The 23,087-nt window shown below is 37.7% G+C and overlaps 2 protein-coding genes, 1 long non-coding RNA gene and 1 pseudogene across 5 annotated transcripts; 2 read left to right on the forward strand and 2 right to left on the reverse strand.

Annotated features, from left to right (window-relative positions):
• Nucleotides 1-2,595: 2,595 nt before the first annotated feature.
• On the reverse strand, nt 2,596-5,230 carry LOC148696273 (Nuclear transport factor 2 (NTF2) family protein). The gene is made up of 6 exons (XM_088695746.1): nt 4,352-5,230; nt 4,154-4,268; nt 3,987-4,068; nt 3,848-3,899; nt 3,512-3,566; nt 2,596-3,424 (listed from the first exon to the last, which is right to left on the reverse strand). The coding sequence occupies exons 1-6, from the start codon at nt 4,739-4,741 to the stop codon at nt 3,252-3,254; spliced, it is 867 nt and encodes a 288-aa protein (XP_088551872.1). The 5' UTR covers nt 4,742-5,230; the 3' UTR covers nt 2,596-3,251.
• LOC148696274 (uncharacterized) lies at nt 2,809-3,531 on the forward strand. Its single transcript, XM_088695747.1, has 2 exons — nt 2,809-2,942; nt 3,035-3,531. Exons 1-2 carry the CDS (start codon nt 2,870-2,872, stop codon nt 3,223-3,225), a joined length of 264 nt encoding a protein of 87 aa, XP_088551873.1. The 5' UTR covers nt 2,809-2,869; the 3' UTR covers nt 3,226-3,531.
• A 128-nt stretch (nt 5,231-5,358) lies between the features above and the next one.
• LOC137710072 (putative pentatricopeptide repeat-containing protein At3g25970) lies at nt 5,359-8,837 on the reverse strand (annotated as a pseudogene). Its single transcript, XR_015963588.1, has 2 exons — nt 6,304-8,837; nt 5,359-5,760 (listed from the first exon to the last, which is right to left on the reverse strand). The product of XR_015963588.1 is annotated as a putative pentatricopeptide repeat-containing protein At3g25970 (transcript).
• A 3,566-nt stretch (nt 8,838-12,403) lies between these two features.
• Nucleotides 12,404-21,474, forward strand: LOC137711341 (uncharacterized). Of its 2 annotated transcripts, XR_015963590.1 has the most exons (3): nt 12,404-12,603; nt 12,698-12,983; nt 14,294-21,474. It is a non-coding gene; the product is annotated as an uncharacterized LOC137711341 (long non-coding RNA). The 2 variants fall into 2 exon arrangements; XR_015963589.1 differs by having other exon boundaries at nt 12,698-19,532.
• Nucleotides 21,475-23,087: the final 1,613 nt, after the last annotated feature.

Below are 23,087 nucleotides of genomic sequence, written 5' to 3' on the forward strand. Positions count from 1 at the left end.
TGACATATTATATATTCTACTCACTGAGCGATGATGGTTATTGCTCACCCCTCACCTATTATTTTACAGATGAGTTATTTGGCAAGACAAGTGTTGGAAGAGCTGAGGTTGTGATTGAGGAGAAGTTTAACGATTTTTAATTTATTACTTTTGTACACCCTGTAAGGTTTTGGAGTTATAAGAGGAGTTCATTTTCTAACCCATGTCAATTTCCTTTTATTTATTTTTACTTTTATTCGCATTCCAGGTGCGGGGTCTTATTTTTCCACCGACCCCAAGTTTGGGGCGTGACAAATTAGTAATTGTAATTTCACTTAAGGCGAGCATCATGCTTTTAAAGGTTGCATGGTTTTTCAAAAAAAAAAAAAATTATAAAGTTTAACGAGTCTTGCATGTTTATACTTGATTTAAACATCATAGATGGATTGTATGTTAGGTATACGTTCCCGCTTGAACATCACGAGGATAATATATATAAGGAAAACTTAACCTTCCAAATATGCATGTATAAGTCATAATTAATTTAGAGAACTATATAAGATTGTTAAAGTGATAGCAGAAACTATTGCTTTTCACATTTTGACTTTTTCTCCAAAAGCTATTTCTTTTGAGAAATGTTATTGGCACTTCAAAAATCTCATTCTACACTCCTCACAAGTGTATTTTTCTTTCCTAATATAGAAAGTTTGAAGTGTAGAATGAGATTTTTGGAGTTCTAATAACAATTCCCTTTCTTTTTCTTCTTTGCTACTTAGTTTTACAAAAACCCAACTTCATTTATTTTAGTTTTCTTGCTTTATCTTTTAAATTTCAGAATTTCAAATACCTTTTTTAACTTTTTGTTCAATAATTATTAAGAAATTGTTTAAATATAAATTGTTTTTAATACTCATTTAGTGAATGATTGGCAAATTAAGATTTAAGGGGCACGAGACAACAAAGCTTTAACGTAATTAGTGTTGTGATGATAATATTAGCGTAAATGACTCTTTACCACAATGGTGGAAAGATGTTGAGCATTTACATAACAGTGTGAGTTCAAATCTCGTCATTAACTAATCTAACAAAATCTATGACAAAAAAAAAAAAAAAAAAAAAGATAATATTAGCATAAACTGAAACTTGACACGATTAAAACCCACATGACACCGCCAGAATATGTGCATTATTGTCATTTTCAACTATTTGGCCGATCAAACGCCCTCACGCAATACGCAAGAACATTGTTTATTTTTTTGTTCTTCTTAAAGGAAAAACTCCCCTGCTCTTACACAATTAGATTATAATTACACCAACTCCTTTAATAAAAATTCACATTAAGATTAATTTTGTTCTTTGGTACATCAAAACTATGGAATAGCTGTTGGACTTTGTAATTAAGCCACCCTCAAATTCTTTGTGTTGAACAGTGCAAAGAAAATTCATTTCAATATATACTTTCAAATTTTGTTCCATAACGGCTAATTAATTTTTGTTACAATAACAACAAAACTTTATCCTGATTCTATCCTACTTTGTTTCATTTCTCACCAGTTTTCTTAGTCCCCAAAAACCTCATTGTAAGCTAATTTTTTGCAAACCACCAGCAAGTTACAAAAGTGAAAGCAGAGGCCAAAATGATAGTTATTGTGTCGGCCCCGGAAAAGAAAAAACGAGAGTTATTCTGTTGGCCCCAGAAAAGAAAAATAAGATGGCGCAGACCTATGGTGCAAGGACATGCATAAAAACGTGTCATTTTCGTTCAATGTAATTATGTGACATTCGTTTCCACACGTGTCAACTGGAAACTTGAAAACTCCCAAAGCTTCATTTGGCCCCCCACATCTTCTGGAACTTGAACCACATCCTCAGCGTTTGTGTCGCTGATGCAGGAAGACAAGCACAGCAGGCAGGTATGAGATCCAACTCTAATCTTAATTAGTATCTCTACTGTATCAGTTTGTTGGGTTACTTTGGTTAACTAATCACAAAAACAAACTTTAATATTTTTCACCGATCAATCCGAAGTTTTCCGTAATTTTCACTCAACTATAAGTTCTTAGAGTCACTGGGACTCGTCTAATTTTATTATGCTTTTAGTGTTTATTGTTCAGTTATTAACTCGTTGAACTGGGTACTTACTATCAAGGTTCACTTTCTTTTAGTTACACTTTGCTGTCAAAATATTAGGCCAAAAAAAAAAAAAAAAAAAATTTGCAGTAAAACTGAACTAGGGGCTGTCAGAATATTTGTCCTATTCCTTTGTTGCAATTGAAGCTTGAATATATATATATATCCTTTTATTTTGTGTTTACATGTTGTGTTAATGCAATCAGGTAGCGATTTTCACTCTCATTTTATCGGTTTGCACTCCCTTCCTTTCGTTATTACGCTTTGATAGTTGAATGCATAAAAGGAGAATGGAAGCGTAAAAACGAGGGGAGGAGTGTGAATAAACAAAGGAGTGCGAAAATTGCTAGCCATCTGATTAATTACCAATGAATTTCATGGAAGCATTGTTCTTGTTTCGGTTTATTGAACAAGGGATTGCTATGCATTGTCCTGTGGCGTGCTTTTAAATATGCTACCAATATGAAGTATTAATTTCAGGGAATCTGAGAACCGTTTCCAACATTTTATTCATATGCTTCCCTGCATTGCGAATGATGATTGTTGATATGATGATGTTATCTACAATCCATTTCTTTTCCAACCCCCTCACATTGAGTGATCATGGAGTGCGTCGCTCCTTGTAGGAGAATTGGGAAGAAAATCGAGAAAGAAAACAGGCTTTTCTAACACATTTTCCATGTTTTCACTTTGCTCCAGGATTGTCAGTTTCTAGTGTTAACTACTTCATTGTGAAACGATCAGCAAAAAGAGATCTTACATGTGTGGAATAGCTGCGTTATCACCCGCAAAGATCAAATTCAAACAACTCTACCCTATGAAAGGGTCATGGGGTAATATATATTCTCTCATTTGAGGCTTTTCTAGTTAGAATTGTATGGTATAACAACTTCTCTGTCTGACTAATCTAGTGGATTATAATTAGGTACTTTGGCCGGTTCAACACCTAAGAAACTAGGGAACAACGATAATGGGGAAGGAGGAATTGTTACGAAAGAGAAAACCCAACCAATGGTCGCCTTCAGCAGGCCTCCGCCACTTCCACCAGTTTTCGGCCCATTGCTTCTTCTCTCGCTACTAGAAACGTGGTCAAGTCGTGACAGCAATGATGACTGAGAGGTGATTTAGTTGTCCTTCTAATGTTATTCCTCGTTGAAGAAAAGCTTTGCAATGTAAAGCAAAATGTAGTATGCATGGCCAAGTATACGAGCTGCGAGGTTCCAAAGCCTTAAGTAGCTTTCTAGAAGTGGTGCGATAAGTAATGCGTACATCTTCCATAACCACCGCAAAACAATATGAGGACTTTTTAGGAACCCTGCATCAGAGATATCTTATGTTATGTAATATCTGTGACATGTACGATATGCTGAGGTTTTGAAATATATGGTGAAAGCTAACGTACATTCAGCAATTTTTGGGAAACCATCAAATAGTGAAGTCACCGTCTTTAACATACTCTGAATTGTGCCAAAGGAACAAACACATAATGAACAAAATCAAGGGGTCAATAATACGCAATTTACCGTTCTTGTTTTCTTATCATGATGATAGAGGCTAAGGCACTATATATCATGATAATAGTACGCAAAAGGGGAGTGATTTCTGCACACCGTTTTTCACCTTCTGCACGCCCTTTTTAATTATGGCCTTTGATTTGTTCAATCCAATGGCTCAAAAACAAAGGGGTGTGCAAGAGGTGAGAAAGGGTGTGAAGAAATAATTTCCGAAGCGAAATTACCAGCACTAGTGTTCCTGGTTTGATTGGTGATTCAATAACTATCTGTGCTTTCCTGCAGACAATTAAAATCAGTAAGGTTTTCTTCATCTTCAATCTCAATTGAATCAGAGGCTAAAGTAGTAAATCTAAAATTCTGTACTTGATTATTATTTTTTCTCCTTCTTTGGAGCATTCGAAGAAGCTACAGCCTCTGGTGAAGGGGATCTGTTTGTTTTTCCATTCTGCAAAGCCAAACATAAGTTATTTCATAGAACTAGATTTATATTTAGGTATTTATGCGGAAGCGATAATCATTTATAGATATACCCATATGCCAGTTTGCTGCTGCTGTTAGTTCATCTCCTTCGCATACGTGTCGTAAAATGAACTTAACATTTTGGCCCATGCCTGCAGTTAGCTGCTCAAAAAAACTCATAACCTCCTGCATAAATGAAGTTTAGGTTTTGTCAGTGGAAAGGGAAAACTATTGCTTTATTGTCATGAGGAAGAACAAAGAGTATTGACCTTTTTGCCTTGTAATGGTGTGTGGAAAGAGCACTCTTCAATGTAGCAGTCTTCTGAGATGTGATCACGTAGTTGCTTTAAGTTTTTCTCATTGATGTATCTGTAGAATTGCTTGATTGTGTCCGATGGAGAAGGAGATCCCGGAAAAATGTCCGAGTTTCTCGTTGCTGCTAATGCAGGAAACACCCTGTGCTCATTCAATAGTCTATCTTGTGCCTTCCTTGTCATATAGATGCAATGTTGCACAGTATTTGTTCTGCTGAGGGGAAATTGGCATGTTCTTTTGATAGCCAAGGAACCAATGGCTGGCCCTGGTCCTGGTCCTGCCATTGGCTTGAGGCAAATTCTCTGACTCGTGGTTTTGCCAGAGAAATTGACAACGGTAGCCATTGTGTTGTGAAGAAATTGGAACAAGATAGTGGAAAGTTGGAGAAAGAATGATGTAGCATGCAGGGGAAGAGTATTTGACACAAGGGACTAGTGTGACAGAATAGAGGAAAGAATAAGGGCACATTTGCACCATTGCTTTAGTTAAGGAATCCAGATGCTTATAGTTCCATTTGATTGTGCCTTGCTATGAAATCCAAGTATCACCACATCAAGGAAAATAATGAGATATGTTACAAATGGACGGTCTTCCCCATTCTCTACGTTATCGGAATCGGAAACATGTATGTAGGAAACTTGTAGGACAAGGCAACCGATGCAGCTTGCGAGTTGCATATCCATGTTTCTTCTCTGTGATATTTTCTCGACAACACATGATCAATTGATTTGTGCAGCGTGCAAGTTTTGCACCACAAATAATGAATAACTTCCGACACAGATTTTCTTGCTTCAAAACGATGGAATTTGGTTTGCTATATGGGTGTCCTCAACTCAATGTTTATACGTTTCAAAATGTTTTATACAACAATTCTAAGGGTGATGGATGTCAAGCATATTTAGGTAAGGAATACTGTCTTTCTGAGGATCTTTCAAAGAAAAGTTCATGTTTTGGTTAGGAATTTGTTAGTACGAAGAGATTTTTTTTCTTTCAATTAAAGAGAAGTACAATTATCTCGCAAGATGTCACAATTAAATTGGTTCATCCAATCAACAGGAATCCTAATCGAAAAGCAAAGCCATTAGAGCAACTTCACCTTACTAAGACAACTATTGTTTGAGTTATTGAGTTAAGGCAATTACTGCATTAATGAACAATAACTGTCCTAGTGCGTTTTCACACCACTGAAACTTGCAAAATGATCAGCAAGATCTCCGTTGCTTCTACCACTGAAACTTGCAACAACTTCAGAAGCCGGAAGCCTCTGCCAAAGCGGGGACAGATAAAAATCAAGAATAGCTGCAAATGCCATTCATTCAATAGTCTCCTTCCTCTCCAAAACCTCTACAGATCGCAAACGTCACTGCAGGAAGACCCACTTGTAGTGAGAGCTAGAAGAGTAGAAGTTTATAGATTAATTTTTTTATAAAATGTATGACCGTTACCTTCTTAATATATTTAGCTCTTCTTCTATCATATCGTTTTTCTTTTTTCCTTTCAAACTCAATTGATAGTTTCTAGTCACACATAGCAGTTGACTTGGAAAAGGGAAAAACCCCAGAACGTCAAAAATAAAAATAACAAGGAAATTTTCAACTTCATGAGTTCGCAGATGATTCAATAGAAACCAACATACATTCTTTCTGTCATAGCTTTAAACATAACTCACAATGTTAGCACTTAGCAGAACAAAACGATATTATCAGTTATATTGTCGGTCATGCTCATAGCTACTGGACCATGGAAGATAACCTTGTAAAGCAGGTAAATAATTATCTAAACAGTCCATAAACCAAAATAAAAAGTTGATGACCAATGTCATATTATAGTAGAACTTCCAAATGCAATATGGTATAATACTGATGCAAGAGCATATGTGACTGGACTTCATAAATAGAACACGAACCTCATCTGATGACTAGCTCTTCACTCAATGGCAAGGATGCCACTTCTGTTCCTAGACGGTAGCCAAGTAAACAATGTGAATGGTTCAATATGTACAATGATGTGGTCATATGTCAAAGATCATTAAACTCGGACCATCATTTTCCAATTTTGTTGTCACCGACATCTGCAGGTACAACCTTATTAGTTCAGTATGTATTTCTGTATTCCCAGAATATAATTTGTCATCAGCAAAAAAGTAATGAAGCGATCCTCCAACTTGAAGCCAACTAGAACCAGGTTCCTCGTAGACGATTTTTTCCTTCATTTCCTTTCTCACTTTTCCAACAGCACTCCACGTGCCAGCTGAGGTATACAGATTTGAAAGCAAAATATATGCAGTTTCGTTTTCAGGCTCCAGTTCAAGAAGCTTCCTTGCTGCGACTTTCCTCATATCAATGTTTCTATGGATGTTACAGGCCGATAGAAGAATCTGCCATATATGAGCATCATCTTCTAAGAGTCCAAGTCGGCCAAGAAGGTCAACCAAGCAACCATAGTGTTCGATATGTGGCTTTAGCTCATGAAGCTCAATCATTGAGTTTAAGTAAAAGCTTCTTTAACAAGACCTGCATGGCAACATGAAGTAAGAAGTCCCAGATCTGTTACCTGATCTGGTTTTATTCCAAATTTAGACATCTTGTTGAATAGTTCCGACACTTCATGTTGAAAACCATGTTGAGCGTATCCCATCACCATAGCATTCCAAGAAGCCAAATTACTTGTGGAAGCATTCTTAAACGCCTTTTCTGCATCACCTATGCTTCTGCACTTGCAATAAACGTCAACAATAGCACTTTCAACAAAAAACCTCCCTTGATCCAATCCAGTTTTGAGAGCTAGGGAGTGAATCACTAGTCCCTGTTCTAACTCAGTTATAGCACCACAAGCTTTAAGGACAGTACTGAAAGTTGAAGAGTCCACTTCAAGTTTCAAGCCCCTTGCAGTATAGAACAAATTGATAGCATCAGCATGACAACCGGCACAGACAAAACTAGCTGCCATTGAATTAAGAAGTACCGAATTTATCTTGTCAGTATTAGAAAATGCCCTTTTTGCTTCTTCAATCCAATTGCATCTTCCATACGTTGTCATCAAGCAAGACACCACAAGATCATCCAACAGGAACCCCAAGTTTGATTACATGTGAATGGATTTGCATTGCCAGCTTTGGAGAATTCAAGTTGGACGCAACTTCAAGAAGGCTAGACAGAGTATACCCATTAGGTGGTAATGAGACATCACGCATGCACCAAAAAACCTCAAAAGCCTGTGTGACAAATCCGTTCTCAGAATATCCAGCAAGCAAAGAATTCCAAGAAACAGAATCTCAGCAAAGCAAATCATCAAACACACGCCTAACATCACCAATTTGCCCACATTTCCCATACATGAATATCAACAGATTGCCAACAGAAACCACCTGTAAGCACCCCAGTTTCTGACAGAGTGCTTGGATTTGTTTACCGGGTGTCAATATTCCCGGCCATCCAATAGCCGACAAAACATTAATAATATATACTCATTCACCTCCAAACCCCGAGAGTGCAAAACTCTAAACAATTCCCAAGCTTCCACATCATCATAAGCAGCTCATATCCTCTCAGTCCAAGAAACAACATCTGGTTCAGTAATTTCATCAAACACCTTAACCGCACTCCGCGTACTCCCACACCCAGAGTACATATTCATAATTGCATTACTCAAATGAACCGAAAACCCGCATAAAAATCCCATCTTTACAGCAACCCCATGAATCTGTTCCCCTTCCTTCTCATCACACAATCCACCCAGCGCAGCAGTCAAGCTAAACTCATTCAACTCCAAACCCAACCTCCTCATCTCCCCAAACACCTCCTTACTCTTCTCCAACTCGCCGCTCCAAACATACCCAGAAATCATAACAGCAGTCCAAGCCACATTGTCCGCAACCAAACACTCCCCAAAGCAATTCTCTGCCGACCCAACATCCCCATTCCTCATATAATTCTCCACCAACCCACTAACCACAGAACCCCCATAACCAAACCCCAATCTCAAACAAACCCCATGGGCAACCTCATTCTCCTCCAACCCATCACACGCTTTCACCAGAGCAGTCACTGTAAACCCATCAGGCCTTAAGCCCACGTGCCTCAACCAATCGAATAGCCCAAAAATGGGTCCGGGTGGTCCAAACTGGGCCAATCCAGCAATGAGGGCGTTGTAGGAGACTGTATCGGGTTCTGGAGCGTCGTTTAGGAACCGGAGGGCGTGGGAGAAGTAACCCAACTTGGAAATTTTCGAAATGAGAACGGAGGCGAGGAAGGGGTCCAGGCGGTGGCCGGACCTGGGAAAAAGGGCGTATGTTTGGTCTGTGAGGTTGGGGCTGAGAGAGGAGGTTGATGTGGAGGCTTTTAGGGCTTCTGGTAGAGACATATACGCGCTAAGGCTTTGATAGGTTGTTGTGCTAACCTCTTCATTCATGGTTTGCTGTAAACGGATCCAGCATTTGGTTTTGCGGCCAAACTTTGGCGCGAAAAAGTGTTCGTAAGATCGTCAGTCGTTGCTGGCATTTTTCTCTAGTGCTGCTTAAATACGGAAAAGAATCATCGCCGGATCATTTTCCTGGATCGTAAGGATTCGTAACTGTTCATCGTATATCGTGCAATCAGAAATTATTTTAAATTTTTAAATTAAATATAAATAGTACCTAACGAAATTAATTGCACAAATGTTTAAACGATCATGATCACGGAATCCCTCATTTCTAGAAAAAAAGAGCAATCCTTTTCCCTTAAATACAAAAAAATAATAAAAAAAAAAAGAAACAATATTATTTAGATATTTATATAGATAATGTTGGAAAAATTAAATATGAGGAAAATTTGTAAATTAAATAATGCGTCGTTAATCAGAATGAACACATTTATTAATGCTTAAGTATTAATTCAATCATCAACTTCCATGTCATTTAGTTTACCAAATTATTCTCCTAGCATTACCATATTTATATATCTAAATAAGAACCGTCAGATTGAATGACCGGACTTGATAAAAATTATGTTAAAATCGGGCCAAAGAAACACCCAAATATAGAACTCTAGAAAATTTTAATTTTTCCAAGAATACAGGTGGTACATCAAATGCTATAATATAAAGGGTGAAATGCAGATTTAGTTTCTGAACTACCTTACTGAAAATTAGGTCCCTGAATTATTTTTTCGATGAAATAGGTCCCTAAATTCATTAAAAAGTGTTAATTTCGTCTCTACTATTATATATTCAAAGTTATTTTATTCAATTTTTCATTATCTTAAATTACTTGACATACTTTATAATGTAATATCATCATTTTTTTTTTGCCTATAAGCCCCTAACGTCTAATTTACCCTTCAAAATTAACTCCATACACTATTTTTTTATAAAAAATTATTAATCTACTCGCTAATGTGTATCAAATGCAAGTAACATGATCTAAATTGACAAAAAATTGAATATAGTAGCTTCGAATCTAACATTAGAGATATATTTGGCAAATTTTTATAATTCAATGATTGATTTTTTTGAAAAAATAGTTTAGAGACCTAATTTTTACTCAGGTGATAATTCAGAGTCTAAATTGGCAATTCACCCCCTAATATAAATAGATAAAAAAATTCAATTTTTCAAGTGTCACTCTATTTAAATAATGACACATGATGACAAGCTCCAATGTCCTCTCCTCGAATGGACCACCTTCTCAGCAATGGCTTTGCTAGAAATCCAATCTTCTCCGACATTTTTTTTTTCACCGAATTAATCAAATGAATCCCCATCTTCTCTAGACTTTACCATTAAATCAAATTAATCAAATCAATCATGGCTTTTGTCGGCAATTCGAGCTTCATCGTTTCATCGTGTTGGGGTTGCAACATATTTCCACAATACAAATGATAGTATTGTGGCTTATTTTAATGTAACAAGGAGAGTGAGGGGGCACTGTAAAGAGAGATGTGTTTGTAAGGTTGTGTAGAAGATGTGTTATTCCTCTTATGCAATGCCTTTATTTATAGTAATAAGAGAGGGAAGAATCCTTCTCCTCCAATGAATACAAATCCTAATAGAGAACAATAACTAGAATCAAATCTAATTTAGGATTTATACAATCATACTTAAATACAAAGTTTATAACACTCCCCTTTGAGTGTGTACATACCGTTGAGCAAAAATTGTACATAATATGTAAACAAATAATTTTACTCGACACAAATTCACCCTCATTCATTTTTCAAAGAGGGTTTTATTAACTTGAGTTCGACCCATTCTAGGCTACGTGCCTATTAATTGCAACCCTTCTTTTGGGAAAGGAATACTCCAATATGAATAAATCGTAACTTGGGGATTTGAGTGTTTATTTGATTTTGTGACTGCACCTAGGTAGAGCCCTCGGTTGCCTACATACCCTTGTTGAGGGATCAAGTCACTCGAATTTCCTTATGTATTTGTTGGGGTTTGATGCCTTGTGCAGTTTCAACTCATGCAGACAAGGAGCATTTGATGCCTTGTGCAGTTTTAGCTCCTGCGGGCGAGAACTTTGAGCCGTTGGAGTATTTGATGCCTTTTGCAGTTTTAGCTCATGCAGAAGAGGACTTTAAGCTGTTGGAGCGTTTGATGCCTTGTGCAGTTTTAGCTCATGCGGGCAAGGACTTTAAACTGTTGGAGTGTTTGATGCCTTGTGCAGTTTAAGCTCATGCAGATGAGGACTTTAAGCCGTTGGAGCAATATGTGGCTTCGTGCCATTTGATATTCGATATGGCTTCGTGCCATTTGAAGCGGCTTTGTGCTGTTTGAATTTTGACATGACTTTATGCTATTTGAGACTTTTCTTCGGCTTCATGCCATTTGAGATTTGATACGGTTTCGTGCCATTTGAAATTTGATGCGGCTTTGTGCCATTTGATTTTTTTTATATACGGCTTCATGCCTTTTGAATCTTGATGTGGCTTCATGCTGTTAAATAAAATTTGATGGACATTTTTGATAAATAACCAATCAAAACTTGAAGAGTGAGTTTGGATCAATGCATTGAGCCTATCTTTTTGTAGAGCCATTTTCCATGGTTGGATTTTAATTCACCATTTTTTTTTTTTTGTCTATACCTTCCTTCCTCTAGTATGCTTGTAATTGGGCACAAGTAAGTGATCATGCCTGTTGATTTAGTGACGGGCATGTTTTAAGAGTTTTTCATGTGGCGAGACTCATCCTACACAGTTTAGGAAAGGTTGATCAACACAACTTCTTCTGATGCATTTTCCACGAGGGTCCCACACGAGCGACATTCCCAATTACTTTGAGAACTTTGTTTACGGCAAACTTCTTATTTCTTTCCCTTGTACACTTGAATTTTCCAAGTCCAAATAGGACGTCACGTGGCGTCGAAGTCCTAGCACAAAAGGCTTTTGATGGAATTCCAAAGAAGCAGCTCCCCTTTTTTTATAATTTTCTTTTGAACTTTCAAACCCATTTGACGTGGGACTTTGAACCCGTTTGACCCAAGACCCAAGCTTCGTTCTAATCTGACAGTAAGCTTCATTATCTCCTCTCTTTTTTATCTCAAACATGGTTTTTGTGAGATTAGGGTCCCGTGTTCAAATAGGACTTTGGCTTCCAAATTCCTCTTACCGTCAGCAACCTCTCTCCTTCTCCACGCGAGCAACATTCCCACGTGAGATGCAGACTTCTCTTTTACTTTTTGTAGAATTTGTAATTACTTGGTTAAAATGGCAGGAGTGAATTTAGTTTATATAAATCAAGGATTCATTCTGGCATCATGATTGTGTCTAAAATTTGATACCAGACTGCCTAGGTATCTTTAACGGAATCAAATCAGCGTAGTTCGTGAAATATTTGATTTGAATTTGTGTTCAGTACCTTGGCAAAATGAGAAGCCATTTGGATTTATTTAAAGCCCATATATGACCTTTGGTAATTGCCTAATAGGCTTTGTGAAATAGGAGTTTTTATTTTGTCTTTTCCTCAAGGGGCTTGGGATTTGAAGACATAAAGTGGGACTCTCAGCCCCACGTGAGATGCACAATTCTTTTCCTTCAGTAGGCTGAGACTTGAAGACAAAACGGGACACCAAGTCCCACATGAGATGCACAGCTCAAAAACCCATTTAGAGATCTTCCCTGCTCCAGTATTCATTCCTCCAAATAGCGATGTCGATATACTCGAGCTCCCCGTTGATTTCGCAAAATCCTTTTGGGTTTATTAGCCGTTGAATTCCAAACGAAGATGGGTAAGATTGGTGGAGTTCAAACACTTTTGAATTGCTCCCACTTATACTTTTTTCCTCCTAAATCGCAAATGTTTTTATTTTTATTTTTATGCAGGTCACGAAAGCCCTTTTTTTCTGCTGCGTTGTTCTTTTGCTCGTGTGCTTCCTTTGTGGATCGAAAACTCAAAACGAAGAGAGGGGGAAATCCAACAGATTACCGATTTTCGTTTTCTTTATGTTCCGGGTTTGCTTATGTATTTGGAGTGGAATGAAACTCTAACTGCGATGAACTTATCAATTCTTTCGTGCAGGAGTTTCTCGCAACAATATCTCTTCGATTGGTTGTTGAACAAACTATTTTGCAGTACTTTGAAAACAAGTGTTGATTCATGGCTCCAAAGGTGAGAATTGCCCTCCTGAATTTTGTAGTGATGCACTCTTCATGTCTGCCGTACTTGATTGAGTTTTTGGTGCATTAGTGTGTAATTATCACTCTGGCATTTCTGTTTTCACATAAAGATTTATTTGATTGGCCTTGACAGTGGGCATTTGGACACCCTTTTTGTGTTCCCATTCATGTTTTGTCTTCAATATTTCCCATCCTTTCTCATTAACACTTGTACAAAGTGATACTGCTTTTAGTTCTTTGGGTGTTAATACAAAGGTTGCCATGTGAATGAGTTTCCCAATCAGTTTGGGAAGTTTGACAGCAAGATTTTCCTTCTCTGTGAACTTGTGACAACTTGTACTCTCTTAAGTCCAAATAGAACTTCCCATGGCAGAGAAACATATATCTTCTAGCTATTTATTGGCAAATTTCCTTTCTTTCTTCTTGTCTTGTAGCACCTGTCAATCCAATGTCTTTTGGTCAATATTTTTGACCCATGCTTTAACTCTCTTTTTTGGTAAAGTCCCATGCTTTGATTTTGGTTCTTCTTCGAAATATTTGTACAAACATCATCAACTTTGCTGGAGCTTTACGAGTATAAAGGGAGACTTCCTCTTTTCCAATTTCTCCTTTTCCTTGGACTCTTATCCCCAATAGGTTTTCGTAGAATTTTTAGCCAAAGGCATCCTCCATATCTTGTACCCGTGAGTAGCAATGAAAACACCAAACGGAATAATTTATTTCCTCTTGAGTTGCATCTTTGTATATATTGCTTCCTTGCTGTCTTACTTCTCAGAGACTTAAGCTTAGAACTTTAAAACTGCACTTGACAATCTAGCGAGGGGGTATAGACCATTTAGACTTGGTTGGAACTTCACGGGGTGGTCTAAGCTCTGGAGATTATTTCTGCTGCAGTTAGTGGGGAGTCGGTGGATTGTTTAGAGTCTCCACCTCAATTTGTTTGGTGCAGGAGAATGCCAAGCAAAGAGACAAAAGCCAAAAAGGCTAAAAGAAAGATTAGAGAAAAATTTGTCGTGGACCTTTGCTTGTGTTCCCTTTTCTTTACTTTTTTTTTTATTTGTTTCTCTGCGGTGGTCTCTGCTGCCATGCTTTTTGTGTTGCTCTCCTTTTGTTCTTTCTGCAACATAACATCAAACAAGAGAAAAAGATTAATTTAAGCAGAACCTGTTTCATACCTGGTGATGGATATTCTTCTTTGGTTCTTGACTTGAAAGCACGAATGGTTGAATTCCTTGTTCTCTTTTCTGGCAGCACTTCGTTGCTTTTGGTATTTTCTCTCAAAGTTTCTCTTATTTTCTGCAGAGTATCCCCTTTTTTTTTGTCTTTCTCTCTTGCTGTAGCTGATGCCTATTTATAGGCATCCTAGGAAGGCTATAGAGTTTGTTACGTTGGGGAGATGGAGGCCATGACCTCCTATCACTTTCTCTTAACCTCTCCCATCAACTGTGCAGTTTTTTTCCACGCTTGCAGAAAAATAGGAGACCCTGTTTTGCACGTTTCTTCCCCCTTTTTGTAGGAAGAAATTCACATTTATTTTTTTATTTTATTTATTTATGGATGTTGATTTGTATGTAAAAGCCCATCCTCATCTTTTGGGCTGGATTACATTTTTGTTTTGCCTTGTAGTTTGACCCAATTGGTATGGACTCTATTTTTTTATGTTGTATATTTTTGTTGTTCAACACATACTCAAGTAAATTCGGTGTAATGTAGAATTGAGAAAGTCGACTTGTCGGGATTAATTCTGGGAACACACTAGTTTCAAAGTAAAGTAAGAACTTGCATATGGAACTGAGTCTCACAAAAGAAAGCCAATGGCTACGGTAAAACACGAGTAGGGACAAAATCCATAGTCTAAGGAAAAATGCTTGAGAAACGCAAAGTCAAATGAAACGTCTACAGGACGTCATCAAGGATATTATCAACCCAAGATGGGTGCCTCATCAAAACCTCGTTAGGTAGCAAAAACCCAGTGGAAAAAATACTCCTAATCATAGGGAAAAAGAGTACATTAAGATCAAGCAAGTATACTTCAAGATACTTCCCTTGAGTTTGAAGTAATTCCAAGGATAACTAACTATGTTACAACTCAGAAAGATTACACATACTTATTCCTTGAACAAGCTTTTGAAACGTCGCCTTTGGTAGTGATTTGGTGAAGAGATTGGCCAGATTTTCTTGTGAACGGATTTGCGTGACTTCAATCTTATGATGTTTTTGTTGTTGATGTGAAAAGAAGAACTTCGGCGCAATGTGTTAGGTGTTGTCTCCTTTGATGTAACCCTTCTTGAGTTGTTCAATACATTCTGCGTTGTCTTCATAGATCATCGTTGGGACGTCAACGAAGGGGTAAAGATCACATGAGCTTTAAATATGGCCCACAACTGCTCTCAACCAGAAGCATTCTCGAGTTGCTTTGTGTAGGCTAAGAATTTCGGCATGGTTAGACGAAGTGGCAACTAAGGTCTGTTTAGTTGACCTCCAAGAGATTGCGGTGCCTCCAACGGTATAGACATAATCCATTTAAGAGTGCGCCTTATGTGGATCAGATAAGTATCATGCGTCATCATAACCAATAAGGCGAAAGTCGACTTGAAACAAGGGGGTGTGGGATCACTCGAGGATCCATAGGGATAGGACAAGCCCAGATCCGTAGTACTCTTAAGGTAATGAAAGATGTCATTAACACCAGTCCAGTGTTTACATGTTGGTGCATTACTGTATCTTGTCAAAAGATTAACAGCTAAGTACAATAAAGCGCATATCACAAACTTTTGGTTTCAAAATCTCTTCATCATCCTCATTCAGACGGAAGGGATCTCATTTTGCATCTAGCGATTGAACGACCATGGGAGTACTCGAAGGTTTCGCTTTATCCTCACTAAAACAGCGCAACACCTTCTGGGTGTAGTTTGATTGATGTACTAAGATTACATCTAAACGATGCTCTATCTCGAGACCAAGATAGTATCGAGTCTTTCCTAGATCTTTCATCTTAAATTCCGACTTCGGGTGCGCAATAGTTTTCTCAATCTCTTTGAGAGTTGCGATGAGGTTCATCTCGTCGACATAAACTGCAATAATCACAAAACCGAAATGTGACTTCTTAATGAACACGCAAGGGCATAGTTCATTGTTCACATATCCTTGACTAGTAAAATACTTACTCAAATGGTTATACCACATTCTTCCATATTACTTCAAACTGTAGAGTGAACACCTCAGCCAAATTAAGAGCATGTTCGGGGGTTTGGAAATATTTGATCAGTTTTTCGAAAACTACCAAACTGATAAGGTAGCGAAAAGTAATCATAACCATAACGAGTGAATAAGTTTCATTATAGTCAATCTCAGGGCGTTGAGAGAAGCCTTGCGTAATAAAACGATCTTTGTAACGCACAATTTCATTGTTCTCATTACGCTTCCGAATGAAAACCCACTTGTAGCCAATGGGCTTCACATGTGGAGGAGTAGGAGCTACAGGTCCAAACACCTTACGTTTCGCAAGCGAATCGAGTTCGACTTGGATTACTTGTTTGCAGTTTGACCAATCGGTTCTACATTAACATTCATCAACGGAACATGGTTCAATGTCATCGCTTAACATAATCTTAGTAGCTACTGCATATGCTGATGCATCGTCGATGATCATCTCATTTCGACACCAAATATCATCCAAATTAGTATAACTGACTGAAATCTCTTGATTCTCGGGAAGTGGATTCGTCTCTTCGAGGATACTTCCGTAATCTAGAATTTTTTTCATGAGTTAGATAGAATGAGTAAGCGACAGTCGAATTCATGATAGGCTCAACATGAGCCTGTGTTGTGGGTTTCCTCTTCTGAAGGTGTGAATCATTTGAACCAAATGGTATGCCACGCTTATGTGTAGGGGCAAAAGATTGGCTAGCCTTTACGTGGATCGGCTAAAGTGGCGTCCCAAATCTTCAAGAGGGAAGTCCATCGTACATTTAGTACATCCATCTTTATAGGCACATTTGCATCTAGAATATGTGATATTGTCATTCGCGCTAAATCGGTGAAAGCATTTGGCATGTTCTGAGCTACACTCTGAAGATGTAATATCGCTGCACTTCAATTTCAAACTGAGCTGTGTATGGATCTAAATGAGACAAAGTGGGAGTCGTCCATGATAATTCGAATTGTTCCTTAGGAATGGTGATGTTCTTATCTCCCCTTAACGACAAGATGACTGTCTCATAGAAGTGACAATTCGCGAAACGAGCGATGAAAAGATTGCCTATCAAAGGTTCTAAGTAATGAATAATTGAAGGAGAATCATATCCGACATAGATTCTTATCCTTCACTGAGGCCCCATTTTTGTACATAAGGGCAGCAAAATCGGAACATAAACAGCACAACCAAAAATGCGCAGATGTGTTCGGTTCGTATCCGGTAACCAACTGAAGGGAGCTTTATTGTAATACCCTGAAATTTTAAAATATATGAATATGCGGAGAAAATCGATAATAGATCAATTTATGGTTATGAAAATTTAATCGAGAAATTTTAAAATTTTGTTAATGGAAATTATTATAATTTATGTCGTAAAATTTATCGATGAGTGAAAAAGATGAAAATGGCCTTATTGTATTAAGCGAGATTCTTCATGGACAGATTTGATCCTTTCATGGTTTTTCAGATTTCTTTATATAATTGGGTAGTACTTGTCGATACAAACGAGTGGGCGCAAACAGAATGTAATTTGGAGTTATAATGAATAAGTTAGAGACGTTTTAGTTGAAAAAGAGGAAAAAAAAAAGAAAAAAAAAAGAAGAAGAAGCTGCCATATGGCAGCAGGAGAGAGGGGAAAAGAGAGTTGCGGGAGAGAAAAGGAGAGGGGATGGCCAATTAGGAAGGGAGTAAAGGAGGGGAAATGAGGGAGAAGAGGAATAGGGAACCGGATTTCCTTTTGAACTTCCGACTTGACTCGGCCGTATCTCCCTCATCCAGCTTCCATTTTGGGTGATCTAGGTGTCCATAGAAAGCTCTCGGTGGGCCCAACGTCCTTCTAGTGTTAGATTTCTAAATTTCTAACCCAATTTTACAAATTGAAGCCACAAAGTTCCGATTTGTCAAGCTGGTTTCACCATTTTCTGGTGATTCCGACAATGATTACTGTCAATCCCCACCACCAATAGACTCCCCTCAATCCCAGGAGAAAGGCCCAAGCATTGGTTGTAGCATCAAAGTTCGTTTTGGCGTTGAATCAAGAACACCTATTTCTAAGGTTTCCGATGGTGGGAGGCCAATTTCAGGTCTTCCGGGCCGAATTGAACTTTGGCCTAGGTATGAAAGTTGTTCCCTTCATTGAGCTCTAATTTCCTGTAAAATTTGGTAATTTTAGAGTTAGTCCGAAAAACTGGATTTTTGATAAGTTAAGGCAATTTCCGATGTCTTCCCGGCCGAATTGGACTTCAGCTCAGGTATGAAAGTTGTTCCATTGTTGTGTTCTACAAGTTTGTAATATTTTGTGATTTTTGGGTATCCATTTGATGTGTTTCAATTGCTAAATATGGTATTGAATATTTCCTCCACTTGAATATTTTAGGAAGTGGATTAAAAATGAAGGGTGAACTACGAATGGCTTGATCCCTATTGAGTGTACGCAGGTAGTCTAACGAGAAGTTAGATGCAGCCATAAAATAACTGATATTAATCTTTTATTGAAAATTTGTCTAAGAAAAGAAATTGGGTGATTAATTTAAAAATAAATTTTAGGGTTTAATTTCTTTGGGTTTACCATAGTAATTATCTTCCGAATTAAGAAATTGGGTCGTTACAAATGGTATCAGAGCAAATGATCCTACCTTACAATGCGATATTATTGAGTTGTGGATGTAAATTATGAATTGCATTAATATTGCATTATTTCATAAGTTCTATGACTATTGAAGAATTTATGTGGAATACCTATATTGTGATTCACCATGAAGTAAATTGAATTGAGTAGGCGTAGAAATTTTAAAATGTCATATTTTATGTATAGCTCTAAGAATGAGCGTTTGATTTAAAGTTTCGGATTAATCTTGATTTGAGTTGATATTATGATATGCATTATGAAAATGTTGAATGTTAAGATAATTGTGAAATTGTGACAAGTAGATGGAAAAGTCGTATTATACCTATGCAATTGAGAAATGTTGAATTGGGCGAAAAGGCCCGTGGATGTCGATTTGGGTGAAAAGGCCCGGTGGATGTCGATTTAGGCGTGATGGCCTGTGGAATGAGAGGAATGCTTGATTAGGCAAAATGGCATGTGGATATTTGATTTGGCAAAGTGGCTCGTGAATGTTGATTTGGGCGAAATGATCCGTAAAATGTGGAGAAATAATCGAATGGGCACAAAGACCCAATGTTTCTGGGATAAAAGCTTCATGTGTGGGCTGTGAGAAGGAGTTATCAATCTGATAAATGTGTGATATGAATATTGGCCAGGTATATTACTATTCTTTTCCAGTTGCTAGTTACTTATTGGGATAAAAGAAAAAGGTGATGAAATCGTTGTTTTGCCAATGATATTTATGGCTGAAAATTTTAATATTTACAAAATCAAGATTAAATTTATCGAACGGGAAATCAATCATAAATCGAAGTTATGAATTGGTCATTATAATTGGGATGATGGAAAAAGCATGGAGATTTCTTCATTTATTGGATTATTGGTGGACATGAATAATAGAATGAGAATTTGAGTTCGTTTAATATAAACAGAAATTGCGAGTTGGTTTTAAATTCCTCATTTTTATACAGTAATTGTGGTTAGAAGTTCCAATGATTTTCGCTGGAATTTCTAACATTTGGGTTGCCAATTCTGTTGGTTTAACTTGAAATTGTAATATTTACTTGGCCACTGATGATAATGGCTTGAAATTCTGATATTTATTTGGCTGATGATGGCTACGATGAGAATATATGATAATTGTTTTGCCAAAAGTGAATATGGAAAAAATTTTCTAATGTCTGCTATCGCCAGTGATTGTGGCCAGAGATTTTAAGAAAAAATCAAGGTAACGGCTATGTAAAGCCAATGATGGTAAGTAGTTTTACCTATGATTGTGGTTCTTATGCTAGTATTTAATTAGCCAATGCTAGTGATTGTGGCCAGAGATTTTAAGAAAGAATCAAGGTAACGGTTATGTAAAGCCGATGATGGTAAGTAGCTTTACCCATGATTGTGGTTCTTATGCTAGTATTTAATTAGCAAATGGTACATGTGCCTTGATATTATGGTATTTATTCAGCCAATGAGAATTATGGCTTGAGATTTTGATATTTATTTTGCCAAAGTGTGGCTAATATTCTACCAATGAGGGTGGTAGGAAATCTGAGTATAGATGATTGCTTCGTTGAATTATTTATTTTTGGAGGTTGAATAAAATCGTAGACTGAGGTAATGATTTTATTCACTATAAATGGAATGGTAGGATTAGCTTTAAATTCCTTTTCGTTATTCGATGGTAGAAATCTCGAGGACGAGATTTATTTTAATGGGGGTCGAATGTAATACCTGAAAATTTAAAATATATGAATATGTGGAGAGAATAAAAATAGATCGATTTATGGTTATGAAAATTTAATCGAGAAATTTTAAAATTTTGTTACTGGAAATTACTATAATTTATGTCGTAAAATTTATCAATAAGTGAAAAAGACAAAAAATGACCCTATTGTATTAAGCGGGATTCTTCGTGGACATATTTTAATCCTTTCATGGTTTTTCAAATTTCTTTACATATTTGGGTAGTACTCGTCAATACAAATGTGTGTAACAAACATAATGTAATTTGGAGTTATAATGCATAAGTTAGAGACGTTTTAGCTACCAAATGGCAGCAGGAGAGTGGGGAAAAGAGAGTTGAGGGAGAGAAAATGAGAGGGGATGGCCAATCAGGAAGGGAGGAAATGAGGGGATGGCCACAAAGTTTCGGTTTGTCAGACTGGTTTCACCCTTTTTCGGTGATTCCGACAACAATTACCATCAATCCCTACCACCAATAGACTCCCCTCAATCCTAGGAGAAAGGCCCAAGCATTGGTTGTAGCGTCGGAGTTCATTTTGGCGTTGAATCATGAACACCTATTTCTAGGGTTTGCGATGGTGCGAGGCCAATTTCAGGTGCTTTCCGGCCAAATTGAACTTCGGCCTTGGTATGAAAGTTGTTCTCTTCATTGAGCTCTAACACCCTATAAAATTTGGTAATTTTTCGAGTTAGTCTGAAAAACTTGATTTCCGGCAGGTTGAGGCGATTTTCGACGTCTTCCCGGCCGCATTGGACTTCGGCCCAGGTATGAAAGTTGTTCCTCTTGTTGTGTTCTACAAGTCTATAAAATTTGGTGATTTTTGGAGTTCATAAAAAAATTGGGTTTCCGTTCGCTGGAAACAACCACCTGCAGCGATGTGTGGCCAGTGGGCCGATGCTGTCTTTTTATGCAAATTTCTGAATTACTTTTTGGGTATCCATTTGATGTGTTTCAATTGCTAAATATGGTATTGAATATTTCCTCCACTTGAATAATTTAGGAAATGGATTAAAAATGAAAGGTGAACTACGAATGGCTTGATCTATGTTGATGGTACATAGGCAGTTTAACGAGAAGTTAGATGCAGCTATAAAGTAACTGAGATTAATCTTTTATTGAAAATTTGTCTAAGAAAAGGAATTGGGTGATTAATTTAAAAATAAATCTTAGGGTTTAATTTCTTTAGGCCTATTATAGTAATTATCTTCCGAATTAAGAAATTAGGTCGTTACATATATGGTTAGGTCGCAACAGGCCTCAGGCAAACCAACATGGATGCGTGCAATATTGCATAGCCCTAAGCAGTGATCGGGAGCTTGGTACATATGACCAACGATCGAGCAATCATTTGCTAGACCATTCTGGGTGTGAAAATAGGGCACTGGATGCTCAACTTCAACCCCAATTGACATTCAATAGTCATAAAAAGTTTTACATGTGGATTCTCCAGCATTACCCATTCAAATATATTTGATCGAATAATCAGGGTGGTAAGCCCTGAGCTTGATAAGCTGAGCCAACAGTTTGGAGAATGCAGCATTCCTTATGGACAACAAGAACATGTGTTCGAGTATGACACGATGTAGGTGCACCGATACACCAGCTGTAAGTTGGGATCATGTGCGTGTGGGTACATGGATGCACCAACCAGAGGTTGGGATCCAATGTGACGCGATGCATGTGCACAGATGCACCAGCTGTAGGTTAGGATCTTGTGCAGCGTCATGCACAGGGACACCAAAACCAGATGGGCTGGTGTCACATGGGCTTAGGGTGAGTAGCAGTAGGCCTGGGTTTGAAGGCCCATGAAAAAAAACTTTATTGCTGCAGGCTAAGATGAGTCTAGGCCCAAAGGATGGTCGATCAGACCAAACATAAATCTCAACTGTGCTGGGTGTACGCATCAAAGGAGATGACTAGTGCCGCCGCTTCTGGCGGTCGTGTCTTGGTTAAAAGAACTTGGGGAGAGTCACGTGGGTCAACGACGACCACGTTGGTGAACGAAGAAGGTTAATTTCGACATTCAATAACCAAACCCTAGAATTTTTAAATTGGATTTTCAAGAAATTCCAATGAGATTCAAGTGAATCTCGATCTAATTTTCGTCAGGGATGACTTTTGGTCGTCGGTGATAGTGACTAAAGGCTCAGAGCGGTTGCTACAGGCCATGCCCGTGGTGGTCATAGACAAGGATGTCATTAATGGCGTTGGGTTTTTCTAGGTTGCAAAGCCTGGGACTTCTGGCTCCGTGGCTTGGTTCACTCAGCTCAGCTTGGGGAGCTCGACGACTTGGCCTCCAACCGTCACACTCGAGGTTTCCAATGAAACCTTAATATATTTTTTCAAGTTGTTTTCAAATTTCCATATTATAATTCAATGCATGTTCAACATATAATTTAATGCATTAGCAAATATATAATGCAATTCTTGACAATATCAATTCACATAATTCAACAATTATAGATATAATGCATACACAATTTATGTAGAATCTAAAATTCAAAAAATGTAAAGTTGGGTCATGCATTATGGTGAATGTTCATGCTATCAA

The sequence above is a fragment of the Pyrus communis genome, chromosome 6 (assembly GCF_041283825.1).
Source record: "Pyrus communis isolate YQ-2024b chromosome 6, ASM4128382v1, whole genome shotgun sequence".
Taxonomy (NCBI): domain Eukaryota; kingdom Viridiplantae; phylum Streptophyta; class Magnoliopsida; order Rosales; family Rosaceae; genus Pyrus; species Pyrus communis.

Excerpts from the sequence above, each read along its gene's own strand:
- LOC148696274 (XM_088695747.1), top strand. The coding sequence starts at position 2,870 with ATGTGTGGAATAGCTGCGTTATCACCCGCAAAGATCAAATTCAAACAA. Across the intron at positions 2,943-3,034 it reads CCCTATGAAAGGGTCATGGG|GTACTTTGGCCGGTTCAACA; the intron begins GTAATATATATT and ends GATTATAATTAG.
- LOC148696273 (XM_088695746.1), bottom strand. The coding sequence starts at position 4,741 with ATGGCTACCGTTGTCAATTTCTCTGGCAAAACCACGAGTCAGAGAATT. Across the intron at positions 3,567-3,847 it reads AACCAGGAACACTAGTGCTG|AGTATGTTAAAGACGGTGAC; the intron begins GTAATTTCGCTT and ends GGCACAATTCAG. Across the intron at positions 3,425-3,511 it reads TTTCCCAAAAATTGCTGAAT|GGTTCCTAAAAAGTCCTCAT; the intron begins GTACGTTAGCTT and ends TCTCTGATGCAG.